Source organism: Poecilia reticulata, chromosome 5 (assembly GCF_904066995.2).
Source record: "Poecilia reticulata chromosome 5, P_reticulata-male-v2, whole genome shotgun sequence".
In the NCBI taxonomy this organism is placed as follows: Eukaryota; Metazoa; Chordata; class Actinopteri; order Cyprinodontiformes; family Poeciliidae; genus Poecilia; species Poecilia reticulata.
Genome location: NC_088834.1, coordinates 9,875,363 through 9,899,170, shown reverse-complemented (window position 1 = coordinate 9,899,170; position 23,808 = coordinate 9,875,363). Strand labels below are relative to the sequence as shown.

Genomic DNA, 23,808 nt, shown 5'->3' with positions numbered 1-23,808 from the left:
ATATAGCTTGAACTTCTTGATATTTTGTCTCTCTAAATCCATTCATTTTGATGTATTGTAAATGATAGACCAACATAAACTACGTGTTACAGTGAAGTGGAAGCAAAACTATACACTAAACTGTGCATGACACACTTCCCAGAATATTATTTATAAAGACTGTGAAAAAATGTGTCATTCGCCTTCTTTTTATAATTATGTGTGCTGGTTTATGAGGGAAAAAATCACAGAAATCTACATTGAGGTCTGTGGTTATAATTTGAGAAAATGTAAACAGCTTTAGGGCTATAAATATTTTCAAAACACTTTTTCTGCTTAGAAAAAGTAAATGTTTACCGTAAAGAGAAGACCTGAGACTGCTGATACTTGCTGTATTTCAACTGGATAACCAAACATCAGTTCACACGAGTTCTGGAAAATATTTATTGGTATTTCCCACAACTAAAAATAAAACAAATAATGTGATGTAAATATATTTTAGTGACATAGCTTCTGCAAAGAAAAAAAAATCCTGCTTAGCTAAAAGTGCATGTTAATAACAGAGAATTTGGCTTCATTAAATGTAATTAACATTTTACCATTGGAATTTTTCAAAAATTTTATTCATTTTTTTTTCATTGATTGAAACCTCAGCGAATCTAAACAAATTTTTACACAGTTCCCTTCTAAAACCAGTTCGGTGTATATTTCGGACCATTGTCCAGTAGGAACACCCAATAGGGTTAAAATTTCCATCTGCTTTGGATAATTCACCAGTATCACTGTCAGAGAAACATCGCTTCATCATGATCCCGCCACCACTATGCAATTTGCTTTTCTTTTTTTTTTATTTGCTTAGCGGTGTTTTAAAACATTAAATTGAGTTCTCAGCAAATTCTATAGAGATTAGCTGCACAAAATATGCAGGTTTGTCTTACATAACTGTCTGCTTTATACCCCTTAGCATGACACTGCCACCCATGTGTTTGACAGTGGCAGTTCCAAGTTTTTTTCATGCTTACTAGAGTTGTTCAGACCACACAACACATACCTGACTATTTTATTATCAAGTAGGTAATAATAATAATAATAATAATAATAATAATAATAATAATAAAGTAACCAATCCTATCCTGTTTTCTAAACAGGGCTGATCTGTACACGCTAAAGGTCACGCACCTTTAATGTTTTCACATGGTGCTAAAAATGACTGAGTTATTGTGTATTCGTGTCGGCGCATGTGTCATGCCCTTTTAAGAAAAACGAGAAACGGTCCGGGTGACGTCCGCTGCCTGAGCTCTCAGACGCCGCCGCCGCCGCTGGAGGAGAACTCACGAACTGACACTTGCGGAGCGGCGAGAGACAGCGAGCCAGAGACGGTGAGTTGGGCTGCCAAACTTTACTACGTGATCAAATAAGCGGTCAAATAAGTCGCGACGGAGAGCGCGGCGAGGACGCTTGCAGGAGCGGACGCGATAAAGCGAAGTGCGCTGCGCGTGTTTCGTTTTGTCGGGGGCTAAGAGAGAAGAATTGTCTTCAAGTAAAAACCGGAGTGAGCACTCCCCATTTTAGTCAAGGCCAAGCGGAAGGGCAGGTAACGTTAGCTATCGGTTTATGTCATTTTCTGGGGAAATGTAGAGCATTTCGGTTTGACTAACAACCTGCTATGTTTGGTTGACGTTTGAATTATTAAACGAGCTCGGGCGCCGGACATTTCTGACAGGCTTGGCTGTGTTTTGGTAACACTCAGAGGAAAGGAATGTGTCGGCTGGTTAGCTCGGCTGCTAACGAGCCGCAGCTAACGGTGTGAGCAGCAGCCAGTTAAGCTGGCTAGTTAGCGGCATTTCGCTAACAAGCTTCATAACGGGACTTAGGCTGATTGCTTGCCTCAATCTAGATTGCCCGTAAACAGATGTTGTCCTTAATTACCTAGATTGAAGATTTTAGTGTTGGGTAGGATTTAGCTGTAAGCAGGCTTACGAGTTAAACAGAATTTGATTAATTTTATGGTTACAAAAATCGACCGATTGGTGTTTTTTCGTCTGCCAATGTCGCCGAGGGATTTACAAAGCATATTTGTTTGGTGTCAGCCAACATCTAATTGACTAGCATCACTGGTATAAAGGCAGAAAAAATACTTTCACAATGGTACCTGCATCACGTCGATTTCACAAAATATAATGAAGTTATAAAGCAAATATACCAATTTGGACACTCAAAATTAAATGCTAGAAATGTAGTTTTTCTTTGATGTAGAAAAGCAAACTTAAGCAGCTTTTCAGATGAATCTAATCTGTAAGTGGTGAAATTATTCTTTGATTTAATTCCATAAGGCGGATCTGATCTGCAGAATCAGCAAATTGGATGCTGTGGACACCCAGAAATAATAAGACTTTTACACTTTTTAAAAGTAACATTTTCTGTCTTATTTCATGAAAGGTCATTACAGTTGAGATTTGTGGTCTTACTGTTTCACAGGTTTATTTAGATGTTTTTTCATAATATTAGGGTTAACTTCCTTTTTGGTAGATCAAAGCCCCCCAGCAGGCAAAACAACATTTAGCTGTCCACAGATGTGCCTGGCTTTCAATTTGTTCACTGTGCTCAAGTGAGGTGGTGACTAATTATTGTTTTAAAAAGAGACACAAATCTTCCTAATGATAATAACCTAATAGAAAGGAACCAGATGGGATCTGCAGTCTCTTTTTCAAGACGAACCTGGCATGAGAGCAGCACTGTAAGTTGGCTCTAGTGATCAGTTGGTCCACCTCTACTAATCATGTGTTGTCGTTGTGTTGGCTGCCGCTCTGTGGTGTTGTCAGAGCCACAGATTGCAGGGATTTAGCATGACCTGGAGTGATAAGCATATGCCACAGCCGTAAGCAAATTAGGTAGAGTCACAGTGAGATAACTCGAGCGCTGCAGCGGCTTTCTCTTGTCCGACTCCACGGTTTGTGTCAGCCTGTTGCTAGGCTGTCTTAGCAGCGGCGACAGTAATGTGAAACAGGAAAGGTGTGCACGTTACTGTGAAATTGTAAGCACACAGGCATGTCAGCTGTATCACATATTAGCCTGTAAAGCAGATCTCTCTGAGAAGCAGCCTGTTGGGTAGGAGTTGAAACAAGATCCAAGATGACTTGGGTGTAAAACTTTTGTGAGAGAAAGTGTAAACTTTCTGATTCAAAAAATGATGTTTCCCTACATTCTGTATCTCATATCTTTTACACTAAAGTATATATCATCTATTTCCCTTCTTGAACCTGCCATCTTGGTCTTGCACAGGAACAGTGACTGGGAGTTATTTTAGCTGATAGCTACTCCTTTCCCATCCTTTCAGCATGAAACTTCTTGTGCTTTGGAAAGAGGATGTGGTTACAGGTCAGTGCCCCAGACACTGAGATGCATTCAGTTGACAGTTACAGGCCTTTGTCATAATCAAGCCACAGCAAAGTTCTCTGGTGACTAGGTGCTGTTTTGCTCTGAGTCATTTTTACATAGTGGATCTGAAGGAAAAGCACAAGCTGCTTTATCACAATATTGCAATACATGTGCAGAATGAGTAATTTAGTCCTTCAATTTTAGGGGGAGATCAGAAACACATTGTTAGTCAGACGCTTGCGTTTCCTGAATTTGGATGTCCTACGTACAAAGATAATCAACCTGAATTTGCCGCTATTATGAAAGCACAGCATTTCTTCTTTCAGAGCTGCTTTACCTCTGGTGTTAATGGTGTATTTTATTGGCTTGTAAATTCTCTCCTTCCTGGGGATTTTTATAAGAAAGAACAATGCAAGTAATTAGAGTAAATTAGACACAGAGTAGAGTTAATTTGCTTTATTTCCAATTAAAAGGCTCAGTTAGTTATGGGCTAACTAGTATAATGTATAGACCTATATGCAATAGAGCTGAATAGTGTTAGAAAATATTGCTGTGGTGATTGTATTGGTAAATATTGCGACGACATGAGGTGAGATATTCCTATTTTCACCCTTCCTCTCTTTCTCCTGTGCTCCCATCATTCTGCGACCTTTAGCATTTAGGGAAATGTCGTTTGTGTCCGGTGTCGGCATCTGTTGCTGTGGTACTTCATCCAACTGACTAAATATTACTTTGTCATGCAAAATGCAAGTTCACAATACTTGAATATTGGGCAACAGGTTTTTTTCACTTCACTGTCTTTTGTGATATAAATATTGCACACACTCGCATTGTACTAATGATATTTCCTCAATCTATATTGTGCAGCCCTATATTGTTGAAAAAGGATGGTGGGTTGTACTTTGAGCACTTGTAGAGATGCAGAGATTTCATTCTTCTTCTCATTGTTATTTTCACCAATTCCCATATTTCTTCCAAGCATTATAGTGCAAAAAACTGAGAATAAATTGTTGATCAGAGTAGATCCATGGGAAAAAAAGACTAATCTTTTAAAGTGATGTTTGAAACAACACTAAATTCTTAGATTGCTGAAAATTAATATGTTGGTGTTCTGTCAGCTTAATAATAATTCAGTAATTGATCATTTTTGTTCTGTTTAATCCAATTAATTTAGTGTTTTTAGCTCTGTTTGAACCAGCGATGTGAATTGTGGTCTTTGTGGTAGTAGCAAGTAACTACGCTCTTTTCTACAGCTGCAGCTAATAAGTCAACCCTGAAAATAATTTTTTTCTCATCGGCTATGCCACTTGTTGTGGCATGTGGGTTACCAGGTTAGCATTTTCACACAGGCGTTGTCTGCAGCGGATGCCTGCATTTCCACCATCAGCTCTGTGGAGGAGATGCAGAGGACAGCTGCCACTCATCCCATCCTGCTGAGTCAGTCGCACTGACAGCTTCCTTACGGTCTGATGGGCCTCAGCGCACCCGGAAATAGCTGTTCCTGAATGTTAAGAGTTAAGCCGCGGAGTCTCCTCCTGAATGTTGTCGAGACTCCTGCTACCAGCGCCACCTAATCCAGTTTCAAACCCTAGATGGACACATACCTTTAGCTCCAGCCGGGTGAGTTGATGCAGTGGCGTCTCGGTGGGGAGCATTTTCTATGACACGCGGCTTTCCCTCGCTCCTTATTTGCTGGGGTTACTACTAGAGCGGAGGAACTGTGTTTGTTTTGTTGGAGATGACAGTGTGTCATTGAGGTTACTGAAGAGAGAGATTTGGTTTGAAAGGCTGTTGTCCTTAAATGGCTCCGTGTGTGTTTGTGTGTGGTGAGACTGTCTCAGCAGGCAGATGAAAGAGTTGAGTGTTTTGTGTGACGGTTTTCCTGGTATGAATGTTTTTATGCAGATGAAGCTTCAGAAGAAGAGCTCTCCACTGGCTTTGTTTCTCTGTGTTGAAGGACAGACTTAACTTAGGTGGGCTCTAGAGAAAGGCTAGATGAATATGAAGTTGAGTTAATTAAGGTATATCGCATCACTCTGCTACTTGAACGTGTTTCCTACTTCATGATCTTTTCCTCTCAGATTAATTTCAGTTCCTAAGCTGCATAATCATGTTCATATCAAAAGTCGAGATGTATCCTTGGTTTCTCTCTTAACTGTCTTAACACAAAGGCACAGAGACAGCAGTAACAAGAAGTGGCTTTTGAATCTGACACCTGGGTTACAATTTTTCTTTTTTTTTTGTTGTTGTTGTATTTTTTGCTGGAGTAAGCATAAAATGATGTATAAGGAATGGTTACAGGCTGCACAGTGGCGCAGTTGGTAGAGCTGTTGCCTTGCAGCAAGAAGGTTCTGGGTTCGATTCCCGGCCTGGGGTCTTTCTGCATGGAGTTTGCATGTTCTCCCTGTGCATGGTGGGTTTTCTCCGGGTACTCCGGTTTCCTCCCACAGTCCAAAAACATGACTGTCAGGTTAATTGGCCTCTCCAAATTGCCCCTAGGTGTGAGTGTGTGTGTGCATGGTTGTGTGTCTTGTGTGTCTCTGTGTTGCCCTGCGACAGACTGGCAGCCTGTCCAGGTTGTACCCTGCCTCTCGTCTGAAATGTCTGGCTGGAGATGGGCACCAGCTCCCCTCCCGACCCCACTGAGGGAAAAAGGGTGCAAGAAAATGGATGGATGGATGGATGGAATGGTTACATCAATATCAGTTCTTTCAAAAATATTGACTTAACTTTTAACAGGGAGCTCTTGAGTAAAGAGTAAAGATCCAGAGTAAAGAACAACTGCAGACTGTGAGACTTAAGTTCATAGAGATTAATCTGCTTGACCCAAGGTTACTTGCCGTTATCTAAAACAAATATTGAGCGACATTTTTACATTGGGAATCATTTCAGTTTGAGTCAAGACCAAAAGTAATCCCAAGACTGAAATAAAATGGAGTCAAATTACCTCTCTACATTAGAAGAACATGCATTAATCAGGAGTTGGTGGTCAGATTTCAGTTTTTGTGAAGCTCTGACTTACCAATATATATTTTTAGCCCATTTTGTTTATCTTTTAATACAATTAACAGCATTCAAAATATTTATTTTTATCCTTGCTGTCATGAGGTTGTTAAATATTTATATTGCAATTGGACAAAGTACCAATCAGTCTTTTTATAACCTTTTTATGGTCAATACTGATTTGAGGTTTTATCTGAGGTCTGATTTTTGGCTTATTTTTAATCAGAAATTGAAAAAAAAAATTTCATCACCTAAACATTTGTGTGATTTTGCTGAATTTGTCATTTCATCAAAGATTATGTATGCTCTTGAATAATGTATTCATAGACAAAAAATGGAAAAATAACTCCTTATTTTGATTAATTTATAGAACAGGAAATTAAGATTTTATCTGCATTTTACCTCGTCAGGCAAAATGTCATGATGGTGCTCTCTGGCATGATGATTGGTGCATCTGTTGGTTCTACGTGTGTTGCATCCTGTGTATGATGGAGCAGATGTTAAAAAAGGGTTTTACGAATAAACTTGCCTTTCGCCCCCACACACAAATGATCTCAGTAGTAATATTTTATTTCAAACTGAATGGGTGTGCTTGTGTGCCAGATTATTAACCTGCCCCCTACTTAAGATGCAACCTTTTAAGGATGGTGGATTTTAAACCGTTTCATTTAAAATTAGCATAGTTAGCTCTGCTAATTGGAAACAGTAGTCTCCTTGTGTCGTCCCAAAAGAATGTAGATGCCTACCTCAACTCTGAGATTCCTAAAGCATGCAAGCATTTCCAGATCTTGCATGCTGCATAGCAGAGAGGGGTTAAAAACTCCAAAGAATAAAGCAGAACAGCTTTGCTATAATTTAAGACATCCTGTTATCTACTTCAGTCGGCACTTGGGAAATTTTTTTTTCACCAAATCAACCAAATGATTTGATGAAGCTGCTTTTCGCATCCAGAAATGAAAGGCGGTGTAGCGAAATTACTTCTACCTGCTAAAGTCTCGCAGCCTGAATTAGTAGGAAATACAGTCTCCTTTTAAATAGATTCTCACATCTCAGAAATATAGTCCTGTGGTGTCGAGCACCACGTACGACCGATCGCTCAGGCCAAATAGTTGTTTCCATTTAAGCACATTCACAGTTTGCAAATCAAGTCCATGCAAACATTAGACTTCTCTTTAGTTTCAATGTCAAGGATATTTAAATAAAATAACATGTGGAGTTTAGGTGCACTCCTGTCGGGAGCAGGCATCCTCCGTGACAGCCTCTGACGTTGTCGCATTATAATCCGTCACCAAGGAGACCCTTGACATCATCTGTCTTAACAAGGGTCAGTCTGCAGCCTTAAAACAAGAACCGTGACATGCAGATAACTGACAAGTGAATCATAGCCTAAATCTCAGAGTGACATTGCCTTTATGACATTTGTAAATGTGACGCTGTGCACACACTTGACTCTGAGCGGGAGAGTTTACATCAAAGAGCAGCAGTGTGTGCGTCTGCTCTGTTTCTCCGTCCAGCCGCTCCAACCTAGTCGTTCGAGGAGAACTTCTCTTTATGCGTTGAGGATTAGAGAGTATGAATTATTCACAGTTACAGCTTCATATCCCACATGGTCACTGCTTGTGATTGAAGATGGAGGTCCTTAGTCGTTTTTACCCCCCGCTGGGAATTTAGATGGAGTTTGCTGCAGTAGAAACGGTGTAGGAGGGGATGATCTTTGCTCCAGAATGGGTTGTGATTAGCTTTTGATGCAAAAAGGCGTTGATTATAAACTGTGGAAATGTGGCTGTTTTTGAAACTGGATTTTTAACACAAGCTACTTTCTGATTTTCATAACAGGTTTTAATGCAGATGACCTGACTGGGTTTGCTTTAAGAACTGAGGTTTGTCTCCACATGAGATAACAGTTTTGCGTTTTAAGTACTGTCCTTTTTATCTGTAACGAGAGAGTTTTTTCTTGGTATCTTACTGAATATTCAGCTAATACATTGTTTTAAATGGCTAGATTCTTGTGGAGTCTTAAAGTTTTGGAAGATATGGAATTTGAGTTCATTGTTTTTAAAGTTCAGGCAACTGAAAGAAGAAATATTAGAATGGGAAATGTGTTTTTTTCTTATGATCTTAAATAATTCGTTTGAAATGAAGGGCAGTTTATATTAGTTTATATTTGGATGACGACTTTTGTCTGTTAGCGACAGCATTGACGCTTGTCTGACTTATTGACCAGAGATAAATGCACATTCATATAAACAAGCTTTTTTTGGTCTCAAGGCCCTATTGGATCAGGGTTTTAAACTGGTCCTGGGATTTTTAATCTCAATGATTTGTATAAAAAATAGCAAAAACATGTCTTTTTAGCAGTAAACAAAAACTATAAACTGTTAATCATATAATCCATTGTATATTCCAATTCAAATCTGTCCCCAATAATTATGCATTTTGAACAAAGATGGTCTAAATTTGTACAATAAAACACTGAAAATGCCTAGTGTTGTGAAAGGGAATATCACCAAGTGCAGTCTGCAACTGATAATTTGATAAAGAAAAAAGGAAAAATTTGTCCAAACCAGTGACGACATATGAAAAATTACATGCTCACTCTGCTAGGAGCCAGTGACATCAAGCCAGAACTTATCTCTTTAATTTTGATCTACATACATTCAAGAATAGATGAAACAAAGTCAGGTTTGTGTCATGTTAAGTCCTGTTTAAAGTTAACACAGTCGTTAAATAAAATACTACACCTATAGTCAAACATGATGGTAGTGTGATGGATGGGGCTGCCCTGCTGGTCCAGGACCTGGGCGACTTGCCTTAATGGTTCATACCATTCATTCACTCCCTTACAGAAGAATGAGAATGTCATGTCAGCAAATCCGCATCTTAATGGCTCAAAAAACCCAGAATATAGGTTTTGGATTGACCTAGTCAAAGGCTAGACTTAAGTCTGACCATTAAACAGACCGTTCTTGCTTGAAAACCCTGCTGTTCGGCCAAATTAAAACATCTTCTCAAACAGTGCTCTAAAACTCTTCCACAGCATTGTGAAGGCTCGTTGTCACTTATCACAAAGACTGCTTAGGATAGCTGTTTCAATATGAAATAAGTAAAAACAGTTTTGAATACTGCATTTTCTAGTTTTACTCATGTTTGTCTGATTTATTAAAAACTGCCTTACTTGAAATGTGACAAAAAAGCAATAAGAAATAATCTCTAAAGGAGCAAATACTTTTTCACAACGCAGTATAGTGTATCCCCAACATTTTTAGATTTTTGTAATAATTCATAATATTTTAGAATTTTGTAAAATATTATGTGTTGGAACTATACTATATACTACTATATTGTTTCTTTTTTTATCTACAGCCACAGCAGAGATGAGGAATCAGAAATCCCGGCTTCGCCCAGTTGCTGAACTAGAGCTCAACCTCTCTGTAACCAGACTTGTGCTGACCTAGTTGGCTATTTCTCACTCTGCTGTGAGCCAGTGACATCAAGCCAGTCCGTCCCTTAAAGGGGTATTTTGGTGATTTCACAATTTCCTCCAATCTTAGATTCCACTTCCCTCAGCTGGTTTCTTTCAATGCACACGGGAGACAGACGCCATATTATCCTGTCACCCCAGAAATGTGTAGACGACTAACATTTCTGACAGCAGGGTGTGTTTCGGTATGTGAGCGCCAGATGATTGTGTCATTTGGAGAAATATCTGCCTGATCTGTGTGTCATCTCCTCCAAGGAACCCTACCCCCCACCCCCTTTAACTCATATTCACCACAGCTGGTTTGTGTTAGGGAAGGATCACATAGTCTTCACCTCCTCCACCCCGATGCAGCTCCACTTTTGGGTGTTCCCTCCATTGTTTTGTTTCTTTTTGTCCATAACTTCCAGGAATGACTACAATCTCTGCTCTCGGGAATAGAAAAACTCACAGAACAGATTTTTTATGTTGTGTCTGTATAAACCTTCTTCCTTTGTTTAGTTCTCTCCAGATTTAACATTTTCTTCTTTTTTGTGTGTCCCATTTTTGCTTCTCAACTGCAGACTGTTGGGCTCACCAGTGAAGCAATCCCGCCATGCGTGAATACAAGCTAGTGGTTTTAGGCTCTGGAGGTGTGGGCAAGTCCGCTTTGGTAAGTGTGTCCTCCTGGTCTCCTTCCTGTCTACGCAGCCTCTAACTCCCCTGCAGGGTGCTTCCTTTAAGACTTGCTAATAAAACAGCAAGATATTTTGACTCACTTTTAAGAGTGTAGTGGAGATCCTGTATGGCTAGAAGGAAAATTACATTTAGCTTTTCTTTCTTGCTTTCTGACTTTATTTGCATACATTTAAGTGTATTCTTGTCAAGTGTCAAATAAAACAGCTAGTCTTAAAATTTATTTGGATCTACATAAAGTTAACTGAACACATTTTACCGCCACTAAGGCGTTTCTTTGAGAACATCCGTGTCTGTAAAATGGCTTGTGCCCTGCTTAGCTAGTTTTAACCAGGTGTCAGTCGGGTTAATCCTCTGAACTGCCTGGATTAGGACGCTAACAGGTGAACCTGGTCAACCCGAGGATGTCAACCTTCCTCAAGGGACCAGGTTTAGTCTTTATATATACATGTTGGTAAAGCTAACACACCTCTAATTTGATAGTTTCTCTGAAAATATCACTATTCGAACAACCCCCACATTCAGGAGCTCCTTCCAGCTGTCCTATGGAGTTGTGATAACCTTGCGCACTGATTTGACTTTGTTTTTATGTGTCATCTCTTACAGACAGTTCAGTTTGTACAGGGAATCTTTGTGGAAAAATATGACCCTACAATAGAAGACTCGTACAGAAAGGTGAGTCTCCTGAGGAGCTTCAGTTGGGCTGATTGTTTGCAGCTGTTCTGCAGGTTCACATCACCATGATGTGATGCCTCCTCTGTTTCTTTGCTGGCGTTTAGTGCATGCATGTTTTCAGCCCCCTTTGAGTTGATGAACTGTATGCATGTTTAAACAGTGAATGCACCAAGTGACCCCAAATGAAGCTTACACTGTTGCTATGTTTTCTGTTACCACAGCAAGTGGAGGTAGACGGGCAGCAATGTATGCTTGAAATTCTCGACACAGCCGGCACAGTAAGTTGACTTCCTTCCAATCAACAACCATCTCTGCTTTAAGTACTGAATCAATTTATTGAACATGTCACTGAAAGTTATTGGGAAGATAAATTTGTAGGGAACTTTAATTTGAAAGGAAGGTTTTACTAGACTGTGTATACGTAAAAAAAAAAAAAAAATGCTAGACCAGAGAAAATTATGCGAGATATTTTAATGAAGGTCTAGAATACAAATGGTTGTTGGACTGTTTAGGCAAACAACCGTCAACTTCTAATAGTCAAATAAATCTTAAGGATGGTGTGTACAGACACCAGATTCTTCTGAAGACGAACATCTAGCTGCGTAGTTTCTATTTTGAAGCCTGTATTTACTCAACAAGAACCAAGAAATTGTTCTCTTTTAGATCTCCTCTGGTTTGGGAGTTCTTACATTTTACTCTTGATGCTTAATCTTGACTGAAATGTTATTGTATGTGAAAAGTTAGATATAAAAAAAATGGCAGTGGTTAATGTGGAATAGCAGAAAAGTTGTTACAAATTCTTTTGACCATTGAAAACTAAGAACTTTAAAATTGCATATTCTGTAATCTGACTAACAGTCCATAAACCAGAGATTTCATTTATTACAAAACTCTTAAACTAGGCACATCTGTTCAATTAAGAAATGTTATTTAGTTTAGTTTTTTCTGTTTTTAAATGCGCTTAAAATGGAACTGGCAGAGAATTACATTTTGTGTAAAGATCCAGAGCAGGTCATTCAAATCTGACTTTGGTCTTGTCAGGAAAATGTTAACACATGTGAACTGTATTTCGAGTGACTCCTGATAAATTCTGTGTTTTTGAGCTCATGGCCTTTCTTCCTTTGCTTTTTTTCCCTTTTCCTCATACAGGAACAGTTCACAGCAATGAGGGACTTGTACATGAAAAACGGCCAAGGCTTCGCTCTGGTATACTCCATCACAGCACAGTCTACCTTCAATGACCTCCAAGACCTGAGAGAACAAATTCTACGAGTAAAGGACACAGAGGATGTGAGTTTATCGCAAACTTACATGAACTCTCCCACTTTCTCTAATATTACATCTCAAGTGTCCGAGGTCCCCAGGGTCGACTGCACAGACGGTTCTATTTATAGTTGGATGAGTTGGACAGTGTTTAACAAAGAGCAAAAATGCTGATGGTCACTAAAGGAAAAGTCCTGAAAAAGTTTATTTCTGTCTCCCATAGCGATTCTTCCTCCTCATGTTGCCACATAGTGTGTGCTCATTTGCTTTTAAGCCTGCCCCATAGCTTGGGTGTGTAACCGAGAGGAGAAAAAAAACAAAACAAAGATGTGTCATATCATTATTTTTCAAATTTTTTATTTGTCAGCAGAACATTTCCATCTCTCAGTATCTGGCAAATTTCGAGGCGGTTGCAGTGAGTAAGCCCTCCGTCCCCTTTCTGGTGGAGCAGATAATGCGTCAGCAGGATCTAAGATGCCCTTTTTTGGCAATCTCTGGAGGGAACGAATGTTACCATAACCCTCTTTCTTGCTCTCTCCCCCTTCTCTCTATCCATCTCTCCCTTGAGCCATCTATAGCCCAAGCTTTGCACCTTTTGTTGCTCCTTTCTCCTGTACATCTCTGCCAGTGTTCTTTGTGTTTCACATTTAATTTTAATTTTCTACATTCTCCCTTTAGCTTATTACTTGGTATTCCCACTCCCCCTTTTTCCTGTGGTCATACTGTGGTTTGGCACTCTGGGTGATTGAACTGTTTGAGATGATCTGCAGAGAAAGCCCCATCTCATCAGAATCACACAGGATTGTGAGGCTGTGGTGCTTCATTAGTAGTTTGTGGTTTTGGAAAGAAGGCTAGCCTCGGGCTAACAGATGGATTGCAGGATTGGTGACTCCTCAATTTGCAGGAAAGCAGTTCTACATCTTATTTCTAGTAATATAAACTCCTCCAGTTTCAGACTTATCTAAGTGTTTTGGCCACTCATATCAAAGGGGATTTAAGCATTTACCTATGATAGCTGTGACATCTGTTTATCACCAGTCAGGAATGCATGACCAAAGGAAATGTTCAGCATATTTTCTTGTAATCACCCCCCAAAAGTCAGGATTTTTCTCATTTGCACAAAGCTTCTACTCTGTTGCAGAGTGAAGGCAAAGTATGTGGTTGCTGCAGCAGCTGTTCTTATTTTCAGCTCCGCCACGCACCATTTACTTCAAAGATGGCAAAAATGTACACATACGTTTATTGCCAAGCTCAAGTAGGAGCTTTTTGCAAACGTGCCTTGAACAAAGCGAGGTCGCATTCCTCCTCCGTAGCAGAGCTAATTCAACAGAAGTGAAAAATGAAGTGAGCGGTCGCCAGCGTGATAAAAGCTGGCTTCTTTCTACTTCCTTTCACAGCTGTTATGTAAGAGAGGTCTTATGACTTCTCCAGGTCATCTCCAGCTCTGCTTGTGTGACTGCTAACTCAATGCTTGTGACTCATTGCAGCCCAGTGTTTAGCATGCCGTTCTCTGTTAGACAGGACCTGTCTGTAGCATGTTGATGGCATCTGAACAGATTTTCTGTGGGTTTTGTGAATTCTTCAATTAGTCTAATGTGGGCTTCTGTTCTGCTGATGCTAAACATTTTCTTTCCCCTTTTCTGCAAACCTCCATCCCTTCCATGAAGTTCCATTTTAACCCCGCTTGGGAGGGCATACCTCTGGTTCTCTCAGGACCCCTGGGGAAATGTCGCTCAGCAGTCCGGCGTGAGGGCTTGTTTGGATATCAAACATCAAGCAGCAACCTCTGCATGGTTAATCTAAACATCTAGGCTTCCTGTCGCCTGCTCAGAATAGTTAGAAAGGAGGAGTATATAAATTCATTGCCTAATTTTATGTTGTCAGGTGATGCATCTTGCTGTAAAAATTAGGAAAACGTCTCAACTGTATGTTAAGATGCTAACCTGTTTTTTTTTTTTTTTTATAAATCTCCTCCAAACATTTCTGTGTGCTATTTCTACACCAGAAGAAGGTAGTCATGGCAGGATTTCCCAGGCTGATTAATTTTTTCTATGTATCAACCAGAAATAGATTTCCTCAGCTGATTTTATTGGCGCCTCATGTGCTGCTGATTGTTTGCGAAGCTGGAGCACAAACAGAAATATCCTGTGAACTGTGTAACAGAAGCTGATGTCTTCTCTTAATTAACGCTTTTCTGCTCACACAATGGTACCATTGGTGCTTTAATCAAAGCTTAATGTAGGAAAAAATCAGACGAAATATTCCTACACTGTCCCATAATTCCAGAGAGCAGCTGGAGCATGGAATACAGCTGAAGTGTTCGAAAACATTCAGGAAGGAAAGCGATGTTATCCCTGCTGGGCGGGGCTGCCTCGGCTTCCTCCGGGCCTGCGTTCTCCCTAGATAGCCAGTCAGGAAACATCAGGCAGGATGAGACACATCCCGACTCCCGCACTGTTCCCAATATCTGCCTGTAATATTTGTGCTTCCTCTCAAATCTTTTTTTTTAGTTCTCGGTAGCGCATTTATATGCAAAAAGGAAGAAAGGCTGCACATCTGGGAGATTCCACATTCAGCTGAATTTCTTGGTTTGCATTTTTAGGTTGAGAAATCCTCAAAGAAACAAAACTAAAAGCTATTACGGTAGTAGCCTAAAAAAGTTTGGGAACTTTATGAAGTAGCTGGGTTTTTTTTGCTTTCACTAATGGCTTATTGGCTTCCTCTTTTTTTGTTTCTAAATCAGAGGAAAAGTTGTGAAAATGTAAAATTTATACTTCTGTCATAGTTCTTTTTATATAAATATATTTGTCAACATCCATATTAGAGGCTTCCAAAAACTTTCCATAATACAATTTCTACAGTTTATTTTAATAAGAGCAAGGAACATGCCAAAAACAGCAGTCTTCTCCAGCTTTATGCATTGCTCCCCTCCCCTGCCCTCCCGTTGCTAAGCTGGCCTCTCATACAGCCACTAATTTGTGTAGTTTTGTTCAGCAGTGATAAAAGAAAACCATTAATTTCAAATAATAATAATAATAACTTTCTGCTGCTTTTGTTCTTTTTTCAGTAGTGTCAAAAGGCTTTAGATTGCTTCCCACTGAATTAGAACTAACACTAGCAAAGCGTTACAGATATATTTGTGGTCGGCCTTCATATCGACCTTATCAAGTTGTGTTCTAATGGGCTTCGAGTCTTGTAAAGCACTTTCTTTCCGTTTTGGATCCTGTATTGAACCTTTTCTTCCCCCAAGATGCATTTATAAATAAAGCTATGATGCAAGTGAATTTATATTATTCAATTGTCCTTGCAGAACAAGAACCTTGGGTCTTATTTTCAGATCAAAAGATTATTAAAAATGCATACATATTGTCAATAAATCTCAAACTGGGTTGTTGAAGGACAGACTTGGAATGGAGAATAACGAGCTGCTCTCCAGACAGAATTAAATGTTAAGAATAAGGTAATGTAAAATCTCTAACACAATTTAATGGGCATCCTCGTCTCTCTCCTAGGTGCCAATGATTCTTGTAGGGAACAAGTGCGACTTGGAAGACGAACGCGTTGTGGGGAAGGAACAGGGCCAGAACCTGGCCAGACAGTGGAACAACTGTGCCTTTTTAGAGTCCTCTGCTAAGTCAAAGATCAACGTCCTTGATGTGAGTACACAAAAACAAAGAACAGAGCACTGCAAACATTTCCTAGTGGCACACATTTTCCAAAATGTTGTAGTTATTGCTTAAGGATTTGCAAAAACTATTGTCAATGCTTGCAGATTTTATTGCTGTAGCTGTTCTCTAGAAATAAACCAATTTCAATTTGAAAGGTCTTTGATTTCAGACTAAGTTCTATGTTTAGTCATCATACATGCACTCAAACGTTTGTGATGTAAATTAATCTTGGCTAAAAAAGGTATTTGCTTGTATTTTCTATTTTTGTTATGAGGAACTATAACAAGTGTACCTCAATAAATCAGAATATCAACAATTTGCCTTTTTGTTTTAGTTAGGTTACTTTATTTATACCAAAATCTGTTGGTGATTAAATTAAAAAAGTGACATTCGTTGTATTACAGCTTGTATACTTCAAGCGATTAGAAAGCAAGGTCATGTCATGGCCAATGTGGTCAGTCTGCTGACTTGTCAGTTGTTGAGCAGACAGTTATCGGCTCCCCCCACAAGGACAGCAAGCTGCAAAAGGTCATTAATAAAGCAGCTGGCAGTTGGGTTAAAAATACCGGTAGAAAGTTGAGTGGAAGGAAAAGTGTACTGCAAAAAAAGTGGTGACAACCTTGTATGGTTTGAAGCTGATTCACAAAACATTGACTTTATAGTGATGCTCCTGTAAGGGTTGTCTGTGATGGATTTAGGGATAATATCAGTCATTGTTGTAAATATTAAAACACAGATCAAGACCTTGCAATCAAATCTTTGCTTTGCTTGTCTCAAAGCGTACCTTGACTACAGCAGTTAGAGAGCTGTTTGTGAAGGAATCAGTTTGGACAGCTGCTGTGTGGGCTGACGGATAGCTGTGGACTTTCTGTTCTGTTCAGACAACAGTGTGGCAGCATTAGCACAACAATTCCTTTATTGCTGTAGTTGTGGTGAGGTCTGTAGAATATGCACATTGTATAGGTTTTTCTGCCCAACATCAGAAAGATGCTCATGGTTTTATTTTGTCGTCACAAGCACCCATGATTTTAAAATCTGACTCAATGTTTCTGATCTTAACAAAGCTTCAATAATTATTTCATTTTATGTTTTAATAATGAAGCGTCATGCCATGCCTTAAACGTACAGCGGTTTCCCAGGGCTGCTCTGACTGATGGAGATGTTTACCGGTCGAACCAAGCTTATTTTTATTTGTATTTTTTATTTTTATTTTTTCAGATCTTCTATGACCTGGTCAGACAGATAAATAGGAAAACACCAGTGGAAAAGAAGAAGGCAAAAAAGAAATCCAACTGTGTCCTGCTTTAAAGCCCCCCTCGGCCCCTGCAGCAGCTCTGAGCCAGGTGAGTGTGGTGTGTGTGTGTGTGTGTGTGTGTGTGTGTGTGTGTGTGTGTGTGTGTGTGTGTGTGCGTATGTAAACACACAATCAGAAGATGCCTTTTTTTCACTTAAAATCTCAACGATGTTGTGATTCATAGTGAAATATGAGGTTAAATATAGTTCCATGGTTCAGAGCATCCTCTGCTATCACATGATGAAGCTGATTGCATCGGTTCTAGTTAATCATTCATCATTCTGTCTTTGAGGTTTCTGTGCTGCAACTAACTCAATTTAAATTTATTTGAATTGCACAGATGAGTTGTGTAAACGGCAACCGGTCCTTCTCGATGTTTGGTCACAAATTTAATAGAGATCATAGAGCAGTGTTTTTTAACCTGGGTTCGATCGAACCCCAGGGGTTCGGTGAGTCGGTCTCAGGGTTTCGGCGGAGCCTCTGCCGCGGAGATAGACACACTTGTGTAAAGTCGTGATGACGCGCCCCGCTTTGCCATCACTTGCTGCAGAGGATCACGTTACATTGCTTAACTAATCAGTGCTGCGGAGGAGCACTGATTGAAGGAGTTCCACTCTCAGCATGGATTTGAGCTTGTGTCTTTAATTACTTCAGCAAAACTCACCGTTTTTACCAAATTCTATAGTCAAAATCTGCTCCTTAGTCGCATCTTTTCGGGGTTGCTACTGCCTCTAGTGGCGTGGGGGTGGTAACACAGCAAATAATTACTTTACTAAATCAGATTATCGCAAAGTCTTCTGTGTGTCGGCGGGGGAGGGGGGTAGGAATGAGAAGGGTTTGGTGAATGCGCATATGAAACTGGGGGGTTCGGTACCTCAAAAAAGGTTAAGAACCACTGTCATAGAGGCATCGCCTCCTGTTGGTAGCAGGGAGTACAACAAAGGCTTAATGTGGCAAATTAAGCCACATTAAGCTTAATTTGCTTAATGTGGCTTAAGCAAAATTAAGATTAATTTTGCTTAAGTTAAATTTTAAGATTAATTAAGATTAAGCTTAAAACAAAATCAACAAAATCTGTTGATTTTGTTTTCTAAAAAACAAAATCAAGAGATGCAAATGAACAGATGAGTTGTCAACAGCACCTGTTCTTGACTCCTTGGTGATTTGTTTTTTAAGCAGCCTTCTCATATTTATGAACTTGTTTTGTGATAAAATGTGGTTTAATAATAGTTGTCCTCTGAACAGAAGAGTTTTTTCTGACAACAAAACGGCCAATCCTCAGTGATTCATTCTCTGACGCGTTTGCCTTTAAACGTTTGCATTTCTCACGCTGCAGTTTCTCAGTAAATATTTTCAAACCTTGGGTCATTCCTTTTTGAAATGTGTAAAAAAAAAAAACGCTTTAATTAGCATTTTTCTTTTCTGTTGGAACATTGAGTCAGAGTAAGTTTGCTTATTTTAAAATGCAAACCTCAGCAGACTGCAGCAGCCGGTCATGTTAAAGGAAATCCTGATCAGTCATCATGTCATTTCCCAGAAAATATGAACCAGATTGACTGGCAGATTTTTCTTTTTCTGTCTGGCCGCATATGGTTAAATGTGGAAGTAAGAAATCAAGCAGTGTGAATTAATCAGTCTGCTTACTTTCGTTTATTGCTTTTGTTGTTTTTATAATGAAACTTTTTTTCCACATACAAAAAAACAGAAGCTGTTCTGCATATTTTAAGGCTTCTGTTTCAGATCTGTAAGTCAGATCTGTAAGTGATCTGAAACAGGTTTATTAAAGTATACTTGCATAAAAAGGATTTTCTTCTGTATCTGATAACTTGTAAATAAAGGTCTTCAATCAGTAAATGGTCAATCTTTGCATTACTAATAATGCCAATGAAATATCTGCTTGTTTTGCCTTTTAAAATCCAGAAATTTTTTAGTTTAGACCTAAATTGGAGTCAATACATCATAAAATCTAACCTACTTATTTTGTCTTGGATATTTTGAGCATGATTTAAATGCGTGTTTTGTAATTTTTAAGAAATGGTTTCGATTTTTTTAGTTCTAGGTTGTATGGGAAAACATAAAAAAAAACATGTTTCCCATGTTTACTTTTACATTTAACCAAGAAGTTCTCAATAAAACTCATTAGTTGCTATTTTGGAAGTCGCAGTAGGAATGTTTCCACTCCAGTGTAGAAGGTTTTCTTCAGCCAGAGCTGTTAGCTTTAATCTTTTGAAGGAATCTTGTGTGGTTTGATGTGGACCAGCTTCATTTGGATGTAACAGAGTTGGGGCCTCAGTGGTTGCAAATACTGGTGGTAGTGAAGCATGATGGGTTCAACATTCTTAGAACAAATTAGGTTGAATGTTGTTTCATTTAAATCTTTATTCATGGCTTAAACATTTCTTCTTTAAATTGTAGTCTTGTAGCATAACGGTGTCAGATTTAAGGAACACATATGGAGGCGTTAACGTGAACGAACATGCCATTTTAGGCGATTTTTGAATGAGTTAGTTAGGCTTAGTTTGTGAAGTTGAAAGTAACAATTGTTTTTGTTTTGATGCTTCTTAATTTATGTTTGTAGTTTATACTGAGGCCCTTTGAGACTTTTGCTCTCTTGGCACCAAAGTGTTCACTTTAATGAGAGTAACAAGTTCAGGGAGTAAAACAGCTGTTAAACTGCATCTTAACTTGTCACAGATGTTTGTCGGAAAAAAAGCTTTTGTTACCTGTCTAAATGGCACCGGAACGTTTTTGGTTTAAACTCATCTTATTAAGATGCCAGAGAAAGTTCTGGAGTGTCTAGAGTTTTCTGTTTTTAAGCTAAACATACCTGTGCTGCCCACCCCAAACCCCATCTTCTTTACCTGTTATGGTGGACTACCACTTAAACATTATTAAATTACAGCTGCATGTCTATCAAAATGACACCAGACAGATATACAATATCATTAGAGTGGGAGAAAACAACAAATCTGGTTTTAGCAGAGCAGAAATATCCAGTTCCAACTTTCTCCTTATGTAATATATTTACAGAGTGACACATTTTTTTGTGAATGTTTATTCAACAAAATATTTATAGCCAAAAATCATTTCTCGCTAATTCTGAAACACATAAGAAAATCTCTGTGAATCACACAATAAACCGCTGTAACTTGTTGGTGCATTGTATCTGTGATTAAAGCTGTGGTTCAGATAAAAGCAATGTCAAATTTGAGAATTAAAAATAGTGGTAAAGGATTTAATTTGATTATTGTGAAAACATCCAAATAGAAGCTGTGAAAAAGTGTAATTTAGTTTCAGTGTGATGGGTTTGTGTTAGATATTACAAGTTTTGTTTTGTGCTTCCAAGAACACAGGACTTTTTTTCACTGTTCTGCATGTGAACCCCCTTAGAGAGTTTTATAATCTGTTTACACAGTTAGCTCAGTGTTGTCAGAGGAAAACCTCAATGTTGGCAGACCAACAAACCTCAGCTGACTGTTTTTACATCTGCTTTCTCCAGCTACCGTTAGCTTTCAGAATGTGGGAGTAAATCTTTAGCATCTCTGATAAAACTGGATGTTTTTTTTTTTTTTTTTTAAACGGACAGCCATCGTTGTAGTCACCCCAGACATCGGGGACATGGCACCACCCACTGAGTTCCTCGTCTGCATCCATCTGTTTTGGTCAGTTGGAAGTCCACAGTGTTTGAGAATGGGGCCTCAGCCGGTTTCCCCCCCAGGCGATGTCTGCACCCCCATCCGGCGCGGCTCGCATGCTGGCCAGCCCAGTGAACCAGCACTAATGGGATTTTAGGTTCGCCGTTCCACTCTTCACAATGCAGTGCGATCGATAGAGAGGTTACAGTGGCAGCCGCAGAAAAAAAGCAGAGTTAATGAAACTTTTCACTTTTGTGGCCCTGCTGACTTTATTTGCTCTGAACCGTGAGTCGCATTCACTGAGAAACTCCGTGGTAAATTGATTTACTTCTTTCAGTGGTGCTAGTTGGACTTTTGCTTCGCTAAAACTGCATATCTTGCAAATCTGGACATACCCTTAATCTTTCTGAGAGGAAACGATTTTTCTTTAGGTTAATTTTAATATCTAAGAGTTATTTGCCCTTTTTTTTTTTTTAAAAAAAACACTGTGGTGCCTGTTTTGTGGTTTTGAGTAAAAAAAGCTTGAGTTAAAGCTTGCATTTACTATCTAGTCTTTTGTTGTTTTTTTACACACTGAGATGTTTAAATAAACTACCCCACCAGAGACGCACTTCAAAGGTGTAGATAATTTTGAGACAATTTTTTTTTTATATTGTAAGAAAATGAATGTCAGAACAGCAATGTCTCCCAGTAAAAGTTCTAGTCCAGCATCTAAATATTAACTGGTGTCACCTCTAGTTTTAAACCTCAGCAGCTGGTCAAAAGTTTAAAAACTGTTTCTACTTGCTTCCTATCGCATTACAAAGTAGTGCATTTGCAGTTTGTCATCTGAAGAAATGCACTGCTCCTGGTCATAAACAACCAATCACAGCCTGGAGGAAGGTCCTAGTGCTGTCAATCATATTTCTGTATGTGCTGCTAAATATGCTAATGGCAGAGAAACAACTTATTGTTGCAGGAAAACTGCTCATCTGTCATTATTGGTGACTATGCTGAGCATTTATAACAGGCTCCCCACCAGAAAACTAGCTGTTGAGGAACTAGCTGTAGCAGAGAAAAAAGGGCGGATATGGGAGACGGAGGTGCTCGATTACGTCTCCTATTACATGACATGGTGACAGTTTTGAGAAATATGCAATAAAAAGATATTTTGTAAAAGTTACATAGATCACCTCTGGCTAGATGGGATGCTGCAGTCAGAAATAAGGAGCAAATATCATGTTTGGGTCCAAATAACTAATTTCTTTATCGTAGCAACTTTTTGGGTTTAGAAAATATTTTTTCTGAAAAATAGTGCTAAAATTCAGACTTGATCATTGAAATTGAAGAGAAAATTCTCATCTTGTATCAAAATGTACATAATGTCCAACACTGCTACTAAATAGATGATTGTGCTTGTAGATGTAATGTCATTTAAAGGCCATCAGAGGGCACCAGCAGGTTGGAGTTTTTGTTGTCATTCATGACTGATGCTGTCTTGCAGAAATGCTGTAATGAAGAACTGTTGCCCTGATTGGAACGTGCCAGCATTCCAACAGCCCCGCCCCAGACCCCCTCCCTCCATCAGCCATAAACGGTGAATCAGTTGACTGAACTGCTCCTATCAAAGCCAAGGATGACCTACAACAGAGTAAAGAAAAAGACAGTTAGAGAGGGGGAGAGAAGAAAGAAGACTCTTGTCTCTTGACTGTGAGGACGTCCCTTTGTGTCTCAGTGTGAACCCTGAACGGACAGCCTCCACTTCTGCATCAAACAGCGCCACAAACTGATGATGATGTAAAAACGCAGCAGAACCTCTGAAAGTTAATGGGGAAAAAAAAAGCAAAGTGTCCATGAGCCCCTTATTTTCATTTCTGAAAATGACAGTTGTTGAGAAGAAAGTCAAAGTTAGTACTTGGATTCCGTATTTTTCATCTTATTTTCAATATCAATATTGTATTTGAAAGACATGGAAGATGATCTCTTTAGTTGTATGATTATAAATATTCTTCAGAAACAAGCATGAAAAAAATGCATCAGTTATTACGTGTAGATGTTCAAGTGAAATCAAGTGGAAAAGTGAGAATTTTTTTATAGCCATACACCTATTCTCCATGCCTGTCATGTTGGTGATACTAGATCAAGGTCCATAATATGTATTATTATTTTTTAATATAATTTTTTTTCTTTGTTCGCCCTGTTGTTCATGGACTTCTCTTCTGCAAATATCTCTCTCTGATGTGACTTAATTTTATACTCGGTCACTGGGATTTCATAGCTCCCATAATATATTCTGATGCCATTTTTTTTGCATAATAATGCGCCAGAAAAATGGGTCTTTTATAGAAGAAATATGGGGAAAAATAAGAATTGATTTCTATGTCTCTTGAAGCTGAAATATATTATACTAAACCAACTCTAATGCTTCTGTGTTTTTCTGTCGACAATGTTCCAGCTTTTATGGATTATTAAAATACATTTTAGTACATTTTCATTATACTGGTCAATGTATTTTTGTGAATTAAACTTTTATTCCAAGACCATTTGATTTATTTAAGAGAAGTGGGATTAAGTGTGTCTGAAGTTGGCCAGAAGAGATGGGTGAAATATGAGGGTTCTTTATAGGTTTTAGTAAATTACTGTATTGATTGAACACAGGAAACTGAAATTAAGTAATTGGCAGAATAAAAACCCTGTATTTAATGTATCAAAGTGGCCGCTAGGTGTCAGTATCTCAACATAAATGTGCTTTTATATCGGGGAAGAAACTGATGGATGATT

At 38.9% G+C, this 23,808-nt stretch overlaps 1 protein-coding gene across 3 annotated transcripts; it reads left to right on the top strand.

Annotated features, from left to right (window-relative positions):
* Positions 1 to 1,203: 1,203 nt before the first annotated feature.
* On the top strand, positions 1,204 to 23,443 carry LOC103464617 (ras-related protein Rap-1A). 3 transcript variants are annotated; one of them, XM_081606993.1, is made up of 9 exons: positions 1,247 to 1,358; positions 9,724 to 9,875; positions 10,402 to 10,490; positions 11,120 to 11,188; positions 11,410 to 11,466; positions 12,338 to 12,478; positions 15,964 to 16,107; positions 17,338 to 17,462; positions 22,532 to 23,443. In XM_081606993.1, the coding sequence occupies exons 3-8, from the start codon at positions 10,434 to 10,436 to the stop codon at positions 17,425 to 17,427; spliced, it is 558 nt and encodes a 185-aa protein (XP_081463119.1). In that variant the 5' UTR covers positions 1,247 to 1,358; positions 9,724 to 9,875; positions 10,402 to 10,433; the 3' UTR covers positions 17,428 to 17,462; positions 22,532 to 23,443. The 3 variants fall into 3 exon arrangements, with proteins under 3 accessions (XP_081463117.1, XP_081463119.1, XP_081463118.1); XM_081606991.1 differs by lacking the exon at positions 9,724 to 9,875 and having other exon boundaries at positions 1,204 to 1,358; XM_081606992.1 differs by lacking the exons at positions 1,247 to 1,358; positions 9,724 to 9,875 and adding an exon at positions 1,399 to 1,573.
* The last annotated feature ends 365 nt before the right edge of the window (positions 23,444 to 23,808 follow it).